The following is a 17,334-nucleotide window of genomic DNA, read 5'->3' on the forward strand; positions in this document are numbered from 1 at the left end:
AGAGTTTGTTTTGCCAACGTTCTGAGCACACCAAACTTAACTTTCTTAATTTTCTCTCTTTGTGTTCCCAGGGATGTGTTGGGAGAATACCAGTAAAAGAGCGGGAGAAATCAGGCATCTTGAATCAAGGTCTTCACTACATCCACTACCAGCTGGTGGGGATTTTTTTTAGGCATAACATCCTGTACCCTCAAGCCACACAGCTTAGCATGCCAGGAAATGAGTTGCGCTGTCTTGTCCTGCTAGGAAAGGATTCGCTAGGAAATGTGCCCTCAAAAGTTGGACACAGCCAAAATAACAGGTTTATTGGCTTAAAGTTCTGTATTTTTAGAGCTTTTTGTTTATTTTAAGAAGATCTCCCAAAGGCCCCCAAATTACTGTGTTTACATTTAGCAGTGCTATTTTCCCCCCCTGATGAAGATTGTGTACATAGAAATGAGACAAATGCAAAATATGAAAACAGCAAGAACTGTAAAGAATGGCAGCTAAGACTGTGTGGAAATTTCCTTCTTGAAACCTTTGTTATAAAAAGGCTCCACTTTCCAGACATCGGTAAAATAAAAATAAAAAAATCTCAAGCTTCTTTTCCGGTGGTTAATTATTTTTATTTCTTTTTTAAAAATAACAACAACAATTTTGTTGTGCCTTAACGGAAAAATAAAATCTCTTAATTATATCACATGCCTAGTGGAATCAGATTAAGCTTAATGTTGTTCAGCATTCTAGTTTTCAAAAGTCAGGCTGATGCCTTTATAAAGAAATGTGTGGAAGGACGTAAATCCACCTTCTCTTTCTTCTTTTCAGCATCTGCTAGTCACACTAGGAGACAGGTGGGCATGCTTTGCATAAAAAAAAGCCTTATCAGTGGAAGAATGTTTCTTTTCTGCTTTCTAAACTGCATTAAAAAAAGCAGCTACACATGGCACAAAGAGCAGAAAAAGCGGCATTTTAGGGTCGCAGACAGAAGCAGAGAAACTTTCCTGTATTCCACGTTCTCCCCTTTCTCGGTGTTGCTTCACTCAGCCAAGGAGCTTTGTTGTACGGACGCACAGACTCCCCAAAGAAAAGGTTGTTAGTGGGGGGGAAAATCGCACATTTTCTTTGAAACGTTAACATAACCCACTACAATTTTTTCCAAAAACATAAAAACATGAGAAAAGGGAAGCTGGGTCATTGCCCTGTAGAATCATCCTTTCCAGAACCTTTTGTTAAATGATACTTATCAGGAAGACAGTCAAATGGAAAACATTTTTGGATCAGAATAATTACAAAAACAAATTAGGCTTTTTTTTTTTTTTTTTGCATGTTATTGATTTCAACGGATGAGCCTTGGCCAATTGTTACACTTGCCTTTGAAATTCCTGGAATTTAAAAAATATTTACCTTTGTTGGGTTGTGTTTCAGTGTTTTGCAACCCTGGAGAACCACAACTGCAGGGTTAGTCTGCCAATTATTTTTATTCCTCCCCCCCCCCCAATTCCCCTCGATTTCCTCTAGAAACCACAGTGCTGCAAATTAACAATTCGTAGCTTGACATCTGGAATGGTTCATTCCAAGGGCCTGAATCATATTTCCCTTTCCAAAATAAACAAAAATCAGAATGCACTCACTTTTTAAAAAAAGGCAATTTGCAAATATAATCCAGGTTACATGGCATGACGACAAGTAGAAAGAAACTTGGGAGGTTTGAGGGGGAAAGCATGGTTTTGAAATTCTCATTAGAAGGCTAGATGGATGGAAGAGCTGCAGAACATAGATATTAAAAATACTTAAGAATAACACCCATGAAGATTAGGTACAGTAGGGTTATTAACATTGTTTTACAGTGGACCCTCTACTTAAGGAATTAATCTGTATTGGAATGGTGGCTGCAAGTCGAAAAGTCTGTAAGTCGAATCTCCATTGACCTACAATGCACGGAAAACCGATTAATCCCATAAACAGTGGTTTTTATTCTATTTTTGTTCCATTTTGGTTTTTTTCTGGTCTGTAAGTCGATTCTCTGGCTGCAAGTCGAATCTAAATTTTGCAGCCAGAGAAGTCTGTAACTCAAAAAGTCTGTAAGTCGAGCCGTCTGTAAGTCGAGGGTCCACTGTACTTGCCTTGTCGTGCTCCTAAGAGAACAAGACACATTAACAGGACTTTTCCTCTTATTAGTACATGATTTCAAGTGGCCTCTGATTTACAGCAAGCTTAATAGGGTCCTGAAAGTACAGTACATGAGATTTTTTAAAAAAAGTTTCCTATTGCCAGTGAGTCTCAATGGCTGAGCAGGGATTTGAAGCCAGGTCTCTCTCGTCCTGGCCTGACACTCTCTCCCCTATATCACTTTGGCTCACAGAACTTTTCCCAGCAGGGAGATGAAGTGACGCCAAAACTTTCCCAGTTTTATGCTGGGGCTAATGTTAAAGCTTCAACATCAGCAAGGAAACACCTGGCAATCCTTATGGAGCATTGTAAATGCCTGTCAGATGGATGCAACCCACACAGTGGGGCATAGTTAAGGAAGAGGGGCAAATGAATGTGCTTTCAGCAAAGGAATCAAATGCTGTCAGCCAATAATGCAAAAGGAGGGACAGAATGAGAGAGGAAGTTAAACTTAAGTACAGCCTACTTAGTTGTACATGATGGCCTTACATGTAATGGTGGAGACGGGTGGCTTATTACCTCAATGGTCCTGCCATTTAATTTGGAAAGCCCAGGTAGGAGCTGCATTGAACAGGGGGTTGGACTCGATGGCCTTACAGCCCCCCTTCTTACTCTTTTATTCTATGAATCTATGAACTGTGTAATAATTGTTCTGGCTTTAAATTCATGCATGCTTCCTGCCAAACCTTTTGAGTACTGCTCCAGTCTTGGGGAGCCAAGAGTAGATCCAAACAGATAAATTTTTAGCACTGTGAGAAAAAGCAAGAGTTCCAGTTCAGCACATCCCAATCCCGCTGAGAAGTCATCACTTTCAGGCTGCAATCCTCTTACACCTACTTGGAAGTAAGTAACATCCATTAAAACACGTGGCCCTTTGAAAGGATTCAAAAGGTCACGTGTAGACTTACTTGCATTCACCGGACATTGCAGCCTCTCCTGTATTCACACCCAACTTCCCTTCTGACAGTCAAGAAATCTTTTGGAGTGACATCGACTGCAGTATGATTCCTTACGGAGAGAAGTGAAAAACAGGGATGCTCTGCCAGTAAAGCGTTTAAGGCATCGCTTGGGATCTTTCCCAAACATGTTCACAATTGAAACACCTGTCTTGTTCCTTTCAGTGAGACATGTGTCAAGAGTGGCAACTTACCTGTTCTTCATTCTAGTACACGCACTCTTGGGAAAATCTTTATTAAAAACTCTTGCTTTTTATAATATCCCAACTAATGCTAATCGAAGAGATCAACATTCTTTTGCCTAAGATCTTGGAGATTCACTGCAAGTCAACACCAGTAGATCTGGGCTAACCTGAGCAATAGGTTGACTTGATGTAAAACACCTTAAGTTTGCAGCATTAGTAACGATCCTGGTGGCATTACTTGGTTGCATTTTTAGGCACATGAAGATCACCAGCCATTTCTGAGCCTTAAGACAATGGAGAACATTATGTGGCACAAGCCTTTCTTGGTCTCTCTATAGCTTCAATTTGCCAAGAAGAAATAAACAGTCTCTGTGCTGGGAAGCAGCCTAAGTTAACTCTTGCTCTTAAAGGTGAGATTCTGCGAAGTCCTGGCAAGTTTATAGCTGGAAGGGCAGGGAAGTTGCAACTCCAGCATCCTTGACAAATGGTTATGCAATGTGTCCTTAAATATCTCTGAAAAAGAAGAGGCTATTATCTTAGAAGGTAGTCCCTTCTGCCTCGAGCCACCTTGGGAATGTTATATCAATCTTTAGTCACAATCTCCTTCTTTGCGATTTCCATTCACTGGTTCTGGTGCTGCTGACAGAAAACAAGAGTGCACAACTGTTGTTCAGCTGTTTTAAACTGGCTCTTGGATCTCTTTTACCAAATATGTGCCACTGGACTTGCTTCCCAAAGATCTCAGCCTTCTCATGAGCCTGCTCTGCACCTGTGGTAATTTATTAGTATCCTTGTTGAAATGAGGTGCTCAGAACTGGATATGAGTGCAGCTGCTTGGAGTGAGCGGGTGGGGACCCTCAATTACTTGGGCTGTCAATTACATTTAGAAGTGGTATACTCAATGGAGGGGGGCGATTGCATGTTATTAAATGACTACCCCTTCCTGCAGTGAAGACTGTTTGTAAAAAGGATGTAGAGCTGGATGGCCTCTGCCTTTTGCAGGTCTCTGGTTTAAATAATTTTAAGGTTGGAGCTGAGTTTGATATGAATCAGTAGGAAATGTTGCTTTATCAAATCCTACAAACATAATTTATGCATGCAAAGTGCAAATTTGCAGTTCCATATAAGACTGTAAAATTGATCTTTGGCTTTAAGAGCAGATATTTAGGATTAGGAAAGGGAAAATATTAAAAGTTCAGCCGCTACTCTTCAGCATCCTGCTGCCTGGACAGTGGTCAGGACTTGAAAACAACTCATTACAGATAACAAGTTCCTTATAATTTTATTTATTTATTTATTTATTTGATTTTTACCCCACCCCTCTAGACCATGTCTACTCGGGGCGGCTTACAAAATAAAACAGAACAGTATAAAAATATATAAAATCATAAAATTACAATTACAATTTCAATTTAAAACAATTAATTTAAAGAGAGGATTACCAAGGTGGAATAGCAAAGAAAAGAAAAAAGGAGAAAGACTTAATTGACTGGAGGGAAGGCCTGCTTGAATAACCAAGTTTTTAACTGACTTTTAAAAACACCCAGCGAGGGTGGCAGCCAAATTTCTGTTGGAAGGGTGTTCCACAGCCGAGGAGCCACGGCCGAGAAGGCCCGGTTTCTTGTTTTTTCCTTCCTATAATTAATTCATTTCTCCATTTCTTCTCTAAATAAGGTATACTATGATTATAGCATGAGGGATAACTTTAGTGAAATCTGCAAGTGGTTTCTAGAATGCAGTCAAAGAAAGAAATCACAAAGCCATAAAAATAATATGTGAAACCACCATAACCACAGAACCAACAGTCATATTAAAAAACAAAAAATAAAAAAATCAACCCAGTAGACTCAAAGGAACATAGAACTTACCTTTAAAAAAACCAACAAACCTCCTGTGTGATATAAAAGATTTTGGTGCTTCAGTTTGTGGCATCATTGGGGTGAAAAGCAGTGAAAAAGAGTATTTCCTGCAGAAAAATCTTCAGAGGGATAGGGAGATTATTCTTATTCTTATTATCTTCATGTATTTTGTGGGTTTAGATAGATAGATAGATAGATAGATAGATAGATAGATAGATAGATAGATAGATAGATAGATAGATAGATAGATAGATAGATAGATAGATAGATAGATAGATAGATAGATAGATAGATAGATAGATAGAAACTTTAAATATATGTCAGAGCAATCTTTTAAAAAAATGGAAACAAAATCAGAGTGCAAAATGTTATAGTCATCAAAAGACAAGCAGAAAAAACAGCAGAGCTCTATTAGAAATATTATTATTATTAGTAGTAGTAGTACATAACAATAATTTTTCTTCCCAGAAGGACCCTAGAATTATGTACAATGAAATGATAAAAGAACCCCAAAAATTTTTTTAAAACAGAAATACAAATCCAGGTTTGTCCCATTCTTGGGAGGTCAGCGGGAAACCCTGAAATTTTTTCCTCTTCTCATCAGTCAGAGGGCATTAGGGTAGGCAGTCGTGGATCAAATTTGCCCATTAATAAGGTTCTTTTTTCCAAAACATAGAACACCAGTGACTGTTCTGCATAATAGGATTTCTTTGATTTCTTGAATCTTCCAGAAAATATCTCTTACTTTTTCCTCTTTTGTTGTTCTCTTCTATGTCTTTGCACTGTCCATTATAATAGTTCTCTTTGTCTCTACATGACAGTCACTGAAAAGGTGCATTCAGGATTCTGACCCTACTTCTGTCACCCTTACTTTTGTATTAAGGTGTGCTTCCAAGAAGGGGAATAATGGCTACTCTCTCAAGTTTGTTGAGATTACCCCATTAAGGTAGATCATGTGACCACGAAAAAGGTACTGAACTCTTTAAGAGCAGGTGGGATAAATATGTATATTAGGGTACATAAAACCAGGCACATCCCTTCACCTGGGAAGGTGCAGCATTCTGACTTGTGCTGGGAGTCCATCTACAGTGGTTTCCAACCTTGGGTAACCCAGGTGTTCTTGGACTGCAACTCCCAGAAGCCTCAGCCAGCACAGCAGGTGGTGAAGGCTTCTGGGAATTACAGTCCAAGAATACCTGGGTTGCCCCTGTTCTAAGGCATTTCCTATAAAAGAAAGGACACAGTCATGAGCTGAAATCCTGTTGCTTAACATAGTAAGTCACAACTAGAGTAGGTCCATTGAATTAACATAACCTAGGGAAGAACTGACTCATCAAATCCCAAATTATTCAATGGGCCTACTCTAGTGCAACTTGTTACATTAAGGAAGAGGATACCTGACATTGTAATCTTACTTTGTGGTTTGCCAATAAAATGTTCAGCCTTCACCCTCTTAATCTGCTCATTTCCTCCAAATCTTCTTTTTTTGGGGGGGGGAGTATTGTGGGAACACAGCCCCCCTTTTCACAGAAAGTGGGGAACATGACAAAAAAGAGAAGCTTCCTTGTTGTCCTGTTCTCTCACTGGAGGTGAGAACTGTCAGAGGGCCTGGTGAATTCTCGACAGGCTGTCTTGCCGTGCGGAAACAGCCCATCTCAGCCAAGAAGCAAAACGTTGTCGGCAAGCGTTCTTCTTTACATCCCTAATTTAAAAACAGAAGACAAACAGGTGTGACGAACAGCACACGTTGGACTGCTTTTCGGAAGGTTTGTAAGAAGGTTCGCTCACTTCCCTGGGAGGGATCCCCACAGCCACAGTACTATCGTGGCAAAGAGTAAGGTGCCCTCTTCCCTCATGGGTCTTTCCCAGGCAATTTCCATGGCTGTCCTTCTTTTCTGGTTTTGAAAGAAAGAATACCTCAGCCCCCTACCTAGTTTCGTTCATAAGGATGCTTCCAGATGAAGCTTTTGTCACACAACTGCTCCAGCTGTTGTATTGGAGTGGGGTCGGCTCCAGATATAATCATCTTCTAATTTATGGCTTCTCTGTGTGTTCCTATCACTACTTCAGTTTATTTTCCCTTTGTTGTTTGTTTTTGTTATTTGTTATGTGCTGTCAAGTTGCCTCCACAACCTGGGCTCGATCCCAGCAGATTTAGGGAGCTGGCTCAAGGTTGACTCCGCCTTTCATCCTTCCAAAGTCAGGAAATTAAGTACCCAGCCTGCTAGGTGCGTGTGTGTGTGTGTGAACGCACAGTCTATATCCTATATAATTAAATTCTAAACCGCCCAGAGAGTGCTTTAAGCTCTTTGGGGTGATATATAAGCAGCACACTTTCCTTTGTTTTGCTTTTGCTGAGCACCTGTAGACTCAAGCTTGTGGTTTCCTTTAGGCAGTCAGTCCATCTCATATCTGGTCTCCTTCTTATCCTGCTGCCTTCCACCTTTCCCTCTCAGTATTAAGAACTGTCTTGTTTTGCACACAGTCTCCTTTACAAGGCATCCTTCCCTTCAATTTTCCCTTCAATTTTCCTTTGTTTGACCCAAACATTTCCAGTTAGACCAACATCCTTTCATTGCCTTTACTGTATCTAGAAAAAAGAGAGAGAGAGGCAGGCAGGCAGGCATAGCCACTAGTATCTCTACTGAGTAGTTTTACACTAAGCACTATCGGAGGCTTGCATTTCTCTCTCTTAGGCTATGAAGAACTCCATTTGCAGTGCATACAATCTCGAATCATAACTGAATGCCTACCCACAGACATGCAAATCAAAGCCATTTTAGGAGTTCCGGTTTGAACTTTTTAATTCAGAGATGAAAGTATTTTATTTGAGTAAAATATATCGCCCTGAGTTCTTTTTTAAAAAAGTATTATTGTTCTTATGTGCCATCAAGTCATTCCCACCTTATGGCAATCCCATGAATTCATGATTTCCAAATGGTCCTATTATTAATAGCCCTCCTCAGATCTTGCAATCCAAAGGCAGTCTTCCTCTGGTTTCTTGTCTACAGTTTCCATTTGGATTACTTATTGAACCAAAATATATAAAAACTTTAACAGTTGGGACTTTTCCAATATAAACAATAAAGTTATATAATTCGTCTGCAGGCATTATTTTTCTCTTAATATTTAACTGTAATCCTGCTTTTGCATGTTCCTTTCCTCAGTAGTAATTTCTACCCATTGTTATGTTTTGCCAGTAATATGGCTTAATCTGCATATTTTAAATTACTGATGTTTCTTCCACCAATTTTCACTCCTCTTTCATTTGAATCTAATTCAGGTTTCCATAGGATATAGGCTGCACATACTGTACATTGAACCATTTAGGAAATAAAATACATACACCTTGTCTGATATCTTTCACAAAGGGAAATCATTATACTTTCCCACATTCTCTCCTAGCCTTTTGTAAATAATATAGGTTATGCACCAATATGATTCATACGTAGCTGCTATTTATGCACAGCTGGCTGCCATGCATGAAGATCCAATTTCTCATTAAAGCTCTGTTACCTACCAATGTACAGTACAATATTTGTATTTCTCTGTCAGTATTGCCACAAAAATCCTTTAAATCCAAAATCTGCAACAAAAATCTTATTGCTGTAATAAAGAATAAATTCAGATTAAAAAATAAGTTGTTCAAAGTGATTCTTTAATGTTGAAAAAAGGTACTGCAATGTTTAATTCTTTAATATTGAAAAAAGGTGTGGTTGAAGTGGTTTTAACTTTGATAGACATTCCTTCCCTTGAAAAACACAAGGACCATATATTTAAAACTGAAAACTACTTTTGTCATACTTTTAACATACATTTGTTTTCATGAACTCAAAACATAATTGTTCATAGCACTGTAGCATAATGAACTAGTGATCATCAGGTTCTGAAACTTGACATGTCTTTGGATTAGGGCAGAATGTTTATTCAACACACAAAGGGAAAGGAGAGTATGTTAACTCCACCTTCTCTATTGTCATCTTACACATATAAAAGCAATAGGTCTGTGGCAGAGGGGCTTACTTGCTCCATGCAAGCCAGAACCACCTTCTTCTTCGTGGCCTCTGTGAATGCATACAATTGGGTTGTTCTGCACCTGCGCAGGACCTCTCGGAGGTTTCTAGAGCTTAAAGACATGTGATCAGTAGGATGTTCTCCTGTGGAGTGCATGCTCTGCCCACCAGAAGTCCCCTCAGTTCTTTTTAGCCACAAATTAGCTTGGACCTATTTCAGAATGTTAGAGCGATTGTGCGATCACTAAGATCATTCTATTACTGAGATCATTCATTTATTTTCTCTTATAATCACCTCTTTTGTTGGACTTTTCCCTGTGAGCTATCCGCTGCCCTTTTGAATTTATTCCCTTTGTTTTTCTTCTTCCCACGTTTTTCTCCCCCCCCCATGAGATATGCCTATCCATCTCGATATTCGCCTTCTGTGTCGCCTTCACCACCATGGCATCGACACCATTCATCTACAATATACCATACATTGACAACATTCATCGATCCAAACGAAGTCAGCTCTTAAGTGCACTCTTCCTCCACTAGATACTCATTCCCAATCTAAACGAACCAAGCACTCTTCCAGACAATCTCGACAACATAGTCTCTCCATGTCACCACCTCTTATATACTGTAGGACCTTCTCCCCCTCCACCTGACATCGACCAACGTCCTATACCGAACATACCTCCAATACAGCAACTGCCTACATCTTTGTTAACTTTGACATCGGCAACTAAACCACCACACCAATCACCACCTTCTGATTCCTCTCTTTCTATCCAAGATTCAACTTCCGGTATCTCTCAAGAATCACCCTCTAGTTTGCCTACCCCCTCTTCTGATGTGGGCGAGAACCATCCTTCCTCCCCTTCAGAAGATTTCCTCCCCTTCAGAAGATTTCACATCTTATTATCAACTAGTAATGCAAATGGCAAAATCTCTTCAACTCGATATCAAAGAACCGCCATCTCAGAAAAAGGACTTAGTCTTCCACAAAGTCAGGACAAAACACTACCTCTTAGCTTAACTTTTATTCCTGCCATGCTCGATTTAATGAAGGAATCACGGGATAAACCCCATCACTGCAAATTTTCAAGACGCATAGAGAATCATTATAAAACCCATGGTCCAGACACATCCTTTCTTTCTAAATATCCCACACCGAACTCGATCATAGTGGAGTCTAATCAATCAAGAGCACGCAATAAATCAACTGTAGCCCCTACTATCCAGGAAGGGAGGAAACTTGACATCCTTGGTAGACGCCTATATTCCCTTATATTGTTTATTATAAGAGTCGCCAATTACCAGGCCACAATGAGAACTTACCATAGGCAGCTATGGAACAAGATCCTACCTATCCTCCAAGCAGCCCCTGATGCTTCCAAGACAGAAGCATTAAACATCCACGCTGAGGTTTCAGCCTCAGCCAAGCAACAAAGAGATGCGGCATCTGCCATACCGCGGACGCCGCATCTAAGGCGATGTCAACCTCTATTGCCTTGAGACGCCATGCTTGGCTGAGATCCGCTGGCATCTCAGATGATACTCGGTCGAGAATTGAAGACCTTCCATTTGATGTCGCTGGTCTGTTTAATGCTAAAACAGATGAAGTAATGGATAATCTTCATAAAATCTGTAAGACAGCATGCTCATATTCAATGCAACAACCTTATCAGCACCCTCAGTTTCACAGATAGCCTTTCTTCCAGCAACCTTTTCAGCCATACAAACAATCATACCGAGCATACAAACCACAAATATCTGACAGATCTTACTCGGGCCCATCAACATCTACAACACCTGCTTTTCGACCTCAACAATAACAGCCACGTCGACAGCCCTTTCAACAGTCCACCAAAGAAGGGTAAGCAATATCCATAGACCCCTTCTATTGGCATTCTAAACCAGACTGCACCCTTTTCTTAGATCATGGTGTCGAATCACTAATGACCAATGGGTTCTCTCTATTGTCTAAAATGGTTACTTTGTTGAATTTAAACATATTCCACCATCTGGCACCGTTAAGACTATGCCATACTCATCAGTTCTCCGAGAAGTTTCCCTTCTTCTCCAAAAACAAGCCATACTCATAGTCCCTTCCTCTGCCCTTCATTTTGAGTTTTATTGAGATACTTTACAGTACCAAAAAAGGATGGAGGGCTCCATCCAATTCTCAGTCTTGTTTAGTTGTTAAGTCGTGTCCGACTGTTTGTGACCCCATAGACCAGAGCACGCCAGACTCTCCTGTCTCCCACAGCCTCCTGGAGTTGGGTCAAATTCATGTTGGTCACTTCGATGACACTGTCCAACCATCTTGTCCTCTGTCGTCCCCTTCTCCTCCTGCCTTCACACTTTCCCAACATCAGGGTCTTTTCCAGGGGGTCTTTTCTTCTCATGAGATGGCCAAAGTATTGGAGCCTCAGCTTCAGGATCTGTCCTTCCACTGAGCACTTAGAGTTGATTTCCTTCAGGACAAAATTTGACATTTTAGCTCTTACATTTTGCAGACGTACTGGCAGGATAGAAAGAAACAAGGACCTTTGTTTTGTCGTGTGTTACCTGTTTGTTCAGCTTCACTTTTTGTATTAACAAACCTCTCTCTCTCCCTCTCTCTCTCTCTCTCCAGCATGCACCATCGTCTTGTCTCTTCCCAACCTCAACAAAACCTGTCCAGTTTCATTTCATAAAGCTGGTGACACTCAATTGTTCTGAATGGAAATTATTTTTCACAAAATCAGTTCTTCTCACTACATCAAAACAAAATTCATCAACAACAACCCAGATTTCAAATTGGGAAGCATGGTGAGATACATTCCAGGATTGTAATGGATTAAAAGGTGCACAGGAGAATAATAGGCAAGGTTAAAGAAAATGGAGCAGGGGCAAATGTAATTAATAGCAATTTGGGGGGGGGGCTTCCACACCAAAGATACAAAGCACAGCTCTGTCTTATACATTTCTACTATTGAGTACGTACCAGTGCAACAGCTTTCCTTGAAAGCAAATCACTGTTTAGTTCCTGCCATCACCTCTTCAGCCTGCATAGCACTGATCCATTTTATGCAAGAGCATTCCTACCTGGAAACCACAACTCAGCCCCTATGCAACAGCTTTTCACTTCTCCCACATCTGTTCAAAGTTAACTCATACTTTTCATTAACCCATTCAAGCTGAAATCTAACCCAAAGTTCTCTGGAAGGAGGGATCGCTATACCCAGTGGGACTTGCTTCTGAATAATGTACAAGATTGTGTCGTTAATTAACAGCTTTGTCATGACTTTGCGCTAACCGCGTCTGCTCCTTTCTTTTTTTAATTCATGTCAGAAGCACCACAATACAATTAATAGAACACAATATTAAATTTGGCCATAGCCTGTGTACAAATTCATAAAATACAAACCGATTTCCAAAAATAAAATTGTAAAAAATTAGTAGATCAGGTAACTTTTGCTCAATAACAGGCAATAAGTGTTTGAAGAAGCTAACACAAAATCTTCCACAAAATGTGTTGATGGGCATAGAATATATTGACATAGACATGACATTGCCTGTTCTTCTCTGCACTCACAAAGAACTGTGTTGGTGCGAAAAACGCCATTTCCCATCTCCCTGGATGTTCCTTTTTAAATACAGGAAACAGCCTCTGCCCATAAGTCCAAAATAGAAAAGAACAGGGTATGTAAATGTGCAATTTGTAATTCATGCATCCTCAAGAGAGTGTGAAAGAGCTAAGCATGTTACCACATATAATATGCAGGGAATTCTAGTGCTGGAAGGAATCTAAAATTCATCTAGCTGAACCTGCAACATAAATTATATATTTTGACACACATATTTCCAATCATGCTTCAGATCGTTCTGAAGACAATGCCAGTAGGACAAAACAATGACGCACAGACAGCTCATGTTGTGGGGATGCTACCTTGCACCTAACTGTGGGATAAGTCATGCCTCAGGTTAAACATGGAAAGAAGTCATTTGTCAAGAAGGAACCAAAAGGTTAACAGGACTGTCCAGAAACCAAAAAACCCTCCTTATCTGACACAACATTTAGGCTGGGTGGAAACAAAGATTGGAAACCTTTTACAAATAATGAGTTACTTATAATTAATTCATTTCTGCAACAATTCAGTCACATTACAGCGGTTTCATAAAGAGGGAGGACAACCACCCCTTCTGCAATATGACTATAACTGGTTTTAGTTATTCTTTGTGCGTGTGTGTGTGTTTCCATTTCCTCCAGTGTATTTTGAACCTCTTGTCAAAAGCTTCCAGCACTCTACTTGTATCAAGCAGTATTTAAAAGTAACTGTTTAAGTTACTTTTCTTCATGAGAAATGGCTGCTTTCTACAGAACTGGGAATACATTTCTGGGGGATCCCCTGAAATCGTAGGTAAGCAATTTTCAAAAGTAGTTCTCCAAGCATGGGCATCCCTTAACCAGTTAGGCTGCACGCCTAGCATGAGCCAAATGATCCTTATCTAATGTGATGGTGAAGAAAACCGGGACACCCTTATTCTTTTTCAACTCACACATCTCATTTCCCTTCACCTTTTCTTACCTGTGTCCATTCTGTTTCCTCCAATATATTTAAAGACAGCCTGGCAAAGTTGCCCTGGAATTCACCCACATGTCGGGCTGGCTCTAATTTTCATTTGCATCATTTTCGACAAACAGCTGCCTGCCATTCCCTGTGTGCTGTCTGAGGGGGGGCACTTTACTCTGCCTAATAGTAGAACTGGCCCTGGAGTGCAAAAAGTAAGGAGAAAGCTGGGAGCATCCCTTCTAATGATCAACAGTAATGTTTTACTCCATTAATCTTTGTGCAGAGTCTGGGAGATACTCTGGCACAGTTGAACAGACCAGATAATAAATTGCAAAAGGTTAAGTGTTCTTTAAATGTAAATTCTTGGAGACAGTTTTAGATGAGGACCTAGGTAGTAAGTACCTGAGAGTAAGGTATCACATTTATGATATATTTATATATGTTTTCAGAAATTGCATTTCCTGATTCAAGTGCACAGTAACTTGTGGAAGAACAGCAAATGGCATACAGAAATACAACTTCCAAAACGTACTCATTACTGAAATGTGGAAAATTAGAGAAGCCACTTTTCATTTGACTAAACTGTTAACTGGATTTCATATCTTCAGTAACAATCTTGTGCATGTGTATTTCGGTTGTTCTGACTCTTGATCATAAAGAAATATAATGTGTAACTCATAAGCTTTGTTTATTTTTTTTTCTGGCAGAAATTGGCAAGGGAAACATTTTTGATAAGCTCCAAAGTAACCGTAGGAGGGTTTGATGTTAAAGACTCTTCTGTCTCCTGAACAAATGAGGCCATTGTTGCCAATTATATAAAATAAATGGAGCAAGCTAATTTTCTGTGAAGCATGCAAAAATCGAATTTCTTCTGGGTTCATTTACAAAGCAGGTTTATCACCAACAGCTATCAAAAAGAAATTCTCCAGCTGAAGACAGGGGATTAGAGAGACTGAAGGATAAGGTGCCTAGCTTGAGAGCTGCTGGAGGTCACGTGATCTCAGTGGCTCAAGGTACCTTTTATCAGACTCAGGTGGTTTGTTAGCTGCACCGTTCTTGAACTGGGATATCTGGATTGTAACAGCATGGGCATTGCTAAACTGAAGGTGGGACTACTGCAATATGTCCCATGTGGGACTGGCCTTAAAATTTGCTCAGAACATTTAGCTAGTCCAGAAAGCTTCATCTGTGAAGGTATTGCAATCAATAAAGTCCTGAAGAGTTGGGGCAGATTACTAGAGAGACTACCTTCATCTTAAGAGAAACAAGAAGACTCCCTTTCAGCCCTTGAAGTTATCTGAGGTGCCACATGCATTAGAGACCTGCTCTGAAGACCCTTGGAACAGAACAGTCATTGTGGATGCTTCCATTATGCAGAATATTCTTCCTCATCCCATTAGACAGAAGGCTGACTATTTCCTTCTTTAAGCACATATCGAAAACATCCCCATTTATGCAAGCCTTCTTAGTGAATGCAATTTTGGCCCAGAAAAAAAAATGCCTTCATCAAACTGGGCAACATTTACTCTTGGATAAACCAAAACACAACAGATCCGAAAATCATGACTCCAGTGTCCATGATACCCTTCAGAATGAAGGCTGCAAAGTCAAGTCAGGGGGGTTGGTTTTAACTTCCATGTCTAGCAATGTTGATTGAATTGTTTCATACTCACAGACGGAAGGCGGCCTTGGTTTGTATCCTATACCTAGTCTCAACTAAAGAATAGACCCATTGAATCAATTGCTAAATTAATGTTGTAAGCTTCCCAGAGACCTTAGGGTCGTGTGGGCGGCAAATCAATCGATCAATCAATCAATCAATCAATCAATCAATCAATCAATCAATCAATCAATCAATCAATCAATCAATCAATCAATCAACACATATAAATTACATTAAGTTCATGGATCTACTCTAGCTGGGAATAGTAATAGGACAATGTCTATGTATTTTATTCTTGTGTCGATATGGAGATATTGTGTATTGTGTGTTCTACTATTTGTGTTCACTGCTTTTAAATATTTGGATGTAAGCAGGTAGTTTATAAATAATCATAGATGTAAATAAAGACGTAAATAAAATCCTAAGAAAGCTTATGAAGAAATAAACCTTGCTGAGTTCCATGAGAATTACACACATGCACAGGACTAGCTGAATGTGGTTGCATGGCTTTACAGGCAAGTTAATAGAATCACACTGTTTTCAATGCAATGTTAGCAAGCTAGCAATTGACATGCTGCCAGCCTGACAATTATTATGATAAAAAGTAATAATTCTTTTAAAGCCTGTAGGCAATGGGCCTAATTTCCTTTAAATTATGCTCTTAAAACTACTCTACTGGCTACCGCTTGTACTTGTTATGTGTGAATATAATCTTTTTATCATCAATTTTCTTATCACAACAAACTAGCTTTCCTGGTAGAACGCTTTTAGTGTGTTGGTCCTTAATTTGTTACATAGCCAAAAGGGCAGAAAATGTGGATATGCCCTGTCCTCATACAACTTAATCCTCCTGACCAAAGTAAATTGGGCTAAACACAATCCATTTGATCTTCCATTTTGTTTTCTAGCAAAAGACCCTAAATACTCACAAATATACATGTGAGCAAAAATGTAAGTACTGGTGCATACTTTCCTTCATATACTGGGGAACCCGCTTGTCTTAAATAAAAATTTGAAATAAATATACAAACAAATAAATAAACATCGTTCACTCCAAAGCAGAAATGAGTTCAGCTACATTAGAAAATATATGAAGCGGGTATGACAGGACAATGGATAGGGAGCATGAGTGCCACTAACATCATCATCATCTTCTGGGCAGGCTCTTCTCTCAGTTTCTCCTCCCTCACACATTGGCAAGGATATGAGAGATGGCCTTCTCCCTTTCTCCGTGGCTGCTCCTGGGCTTTGGAATGCCACTGACCCAAGAAGCCACGTTGACCCCCACCCTTTGGCCCTTCTGTCATCAGGCAAGGACCTGCTTTTTCAGGCAAGCTTTTAAGTCGCAAGTGTCTCAGGAAGGCTTTGTTTATTAACTTACAGATTTTTGAATGTGTTTTTAAAAAATGTTTTGAAATTGGTTTTAATCTTATTTTTAATCTTGATATATGTTTAATGGTTTTTAAAATATGATACTTTTATGGTGTTTCAAAAGTGTTGATTGTTTCACACACGTTCTAGTTCTTGTGAGCCACCTCGGATCCCCAATGGGGAGAAAGCTGGTGTTTAAATAAATAAATGTTAACCCTGCCCCATGCCACTCAGAGAAGGCACTCATCACTGTGGTACACAGAACCAAGGCCATTTAGGACTCTAATAAACAGCTGCCAAAATTACACACTTTGTACAAAACTGTGAATCACCAACAGCTCCACCCACCCACAGAATATCTAATATATTATGGCATTATCTAGCATCATTATGAACCCTGCATGTATTGCTAATAAAAAGCAATATGTATTCTTGAAGGCTTCCACGGCCAGGATCTGGTGGTTATTGTAGGTTTTTTGGGCTGTTTGGCCATCTTCCGAAGGTTTTTCTTCCTAATGTTTCGCCAGTCTGTGTGGCTGGCATCTTCAGAGGAAGGACAGAGTTCTAACTCCTGTCCTCTGAAGATGCCAGCCAC

The 17,334-nt window shown here is 39.8% G+C and overlaps 1 protein-coding gene across 2 annotated transcripts in view; it reads left to right on the plus strand.

Moving 5' to 3' along the window:
* The window catches only part of GCG (glucagon), a 33,406-nt gene extending 20,830 nt beyond the window's left edge, over window positions 1–12,576 (plus strand). For both annotated transcript variants that reach the window (XM_020798378.3, XM_020798379.3), the window contains one exon: window positions 72–12,576. In XM_020798378.3, coding sequence (XP_020654037.1) covers window positions 72–96 — 25 coding nt within the window. In that variant the 3' untranslated portion in view covers window positions 97–12,576. The remainder of the gene's footprint in view (window positions 1–71) is intronic.
* Window positions 12,577–17,334: the final 4,758 nt, after the last annotated feature.

Source organism: Pogona vitticeps, chromosome 1, assembly GCF_051106095.1.
Source record: "Pogona vitticeps strain Pit_001003342236 chromosome 1, PviZW2.1, whole genome shotgun sequence".
NCBI lineage: Eukaryota > Metazoa > Chordata > Lepidosauria > Squamata > Agamidae > Pogona > Pogona vitticeps.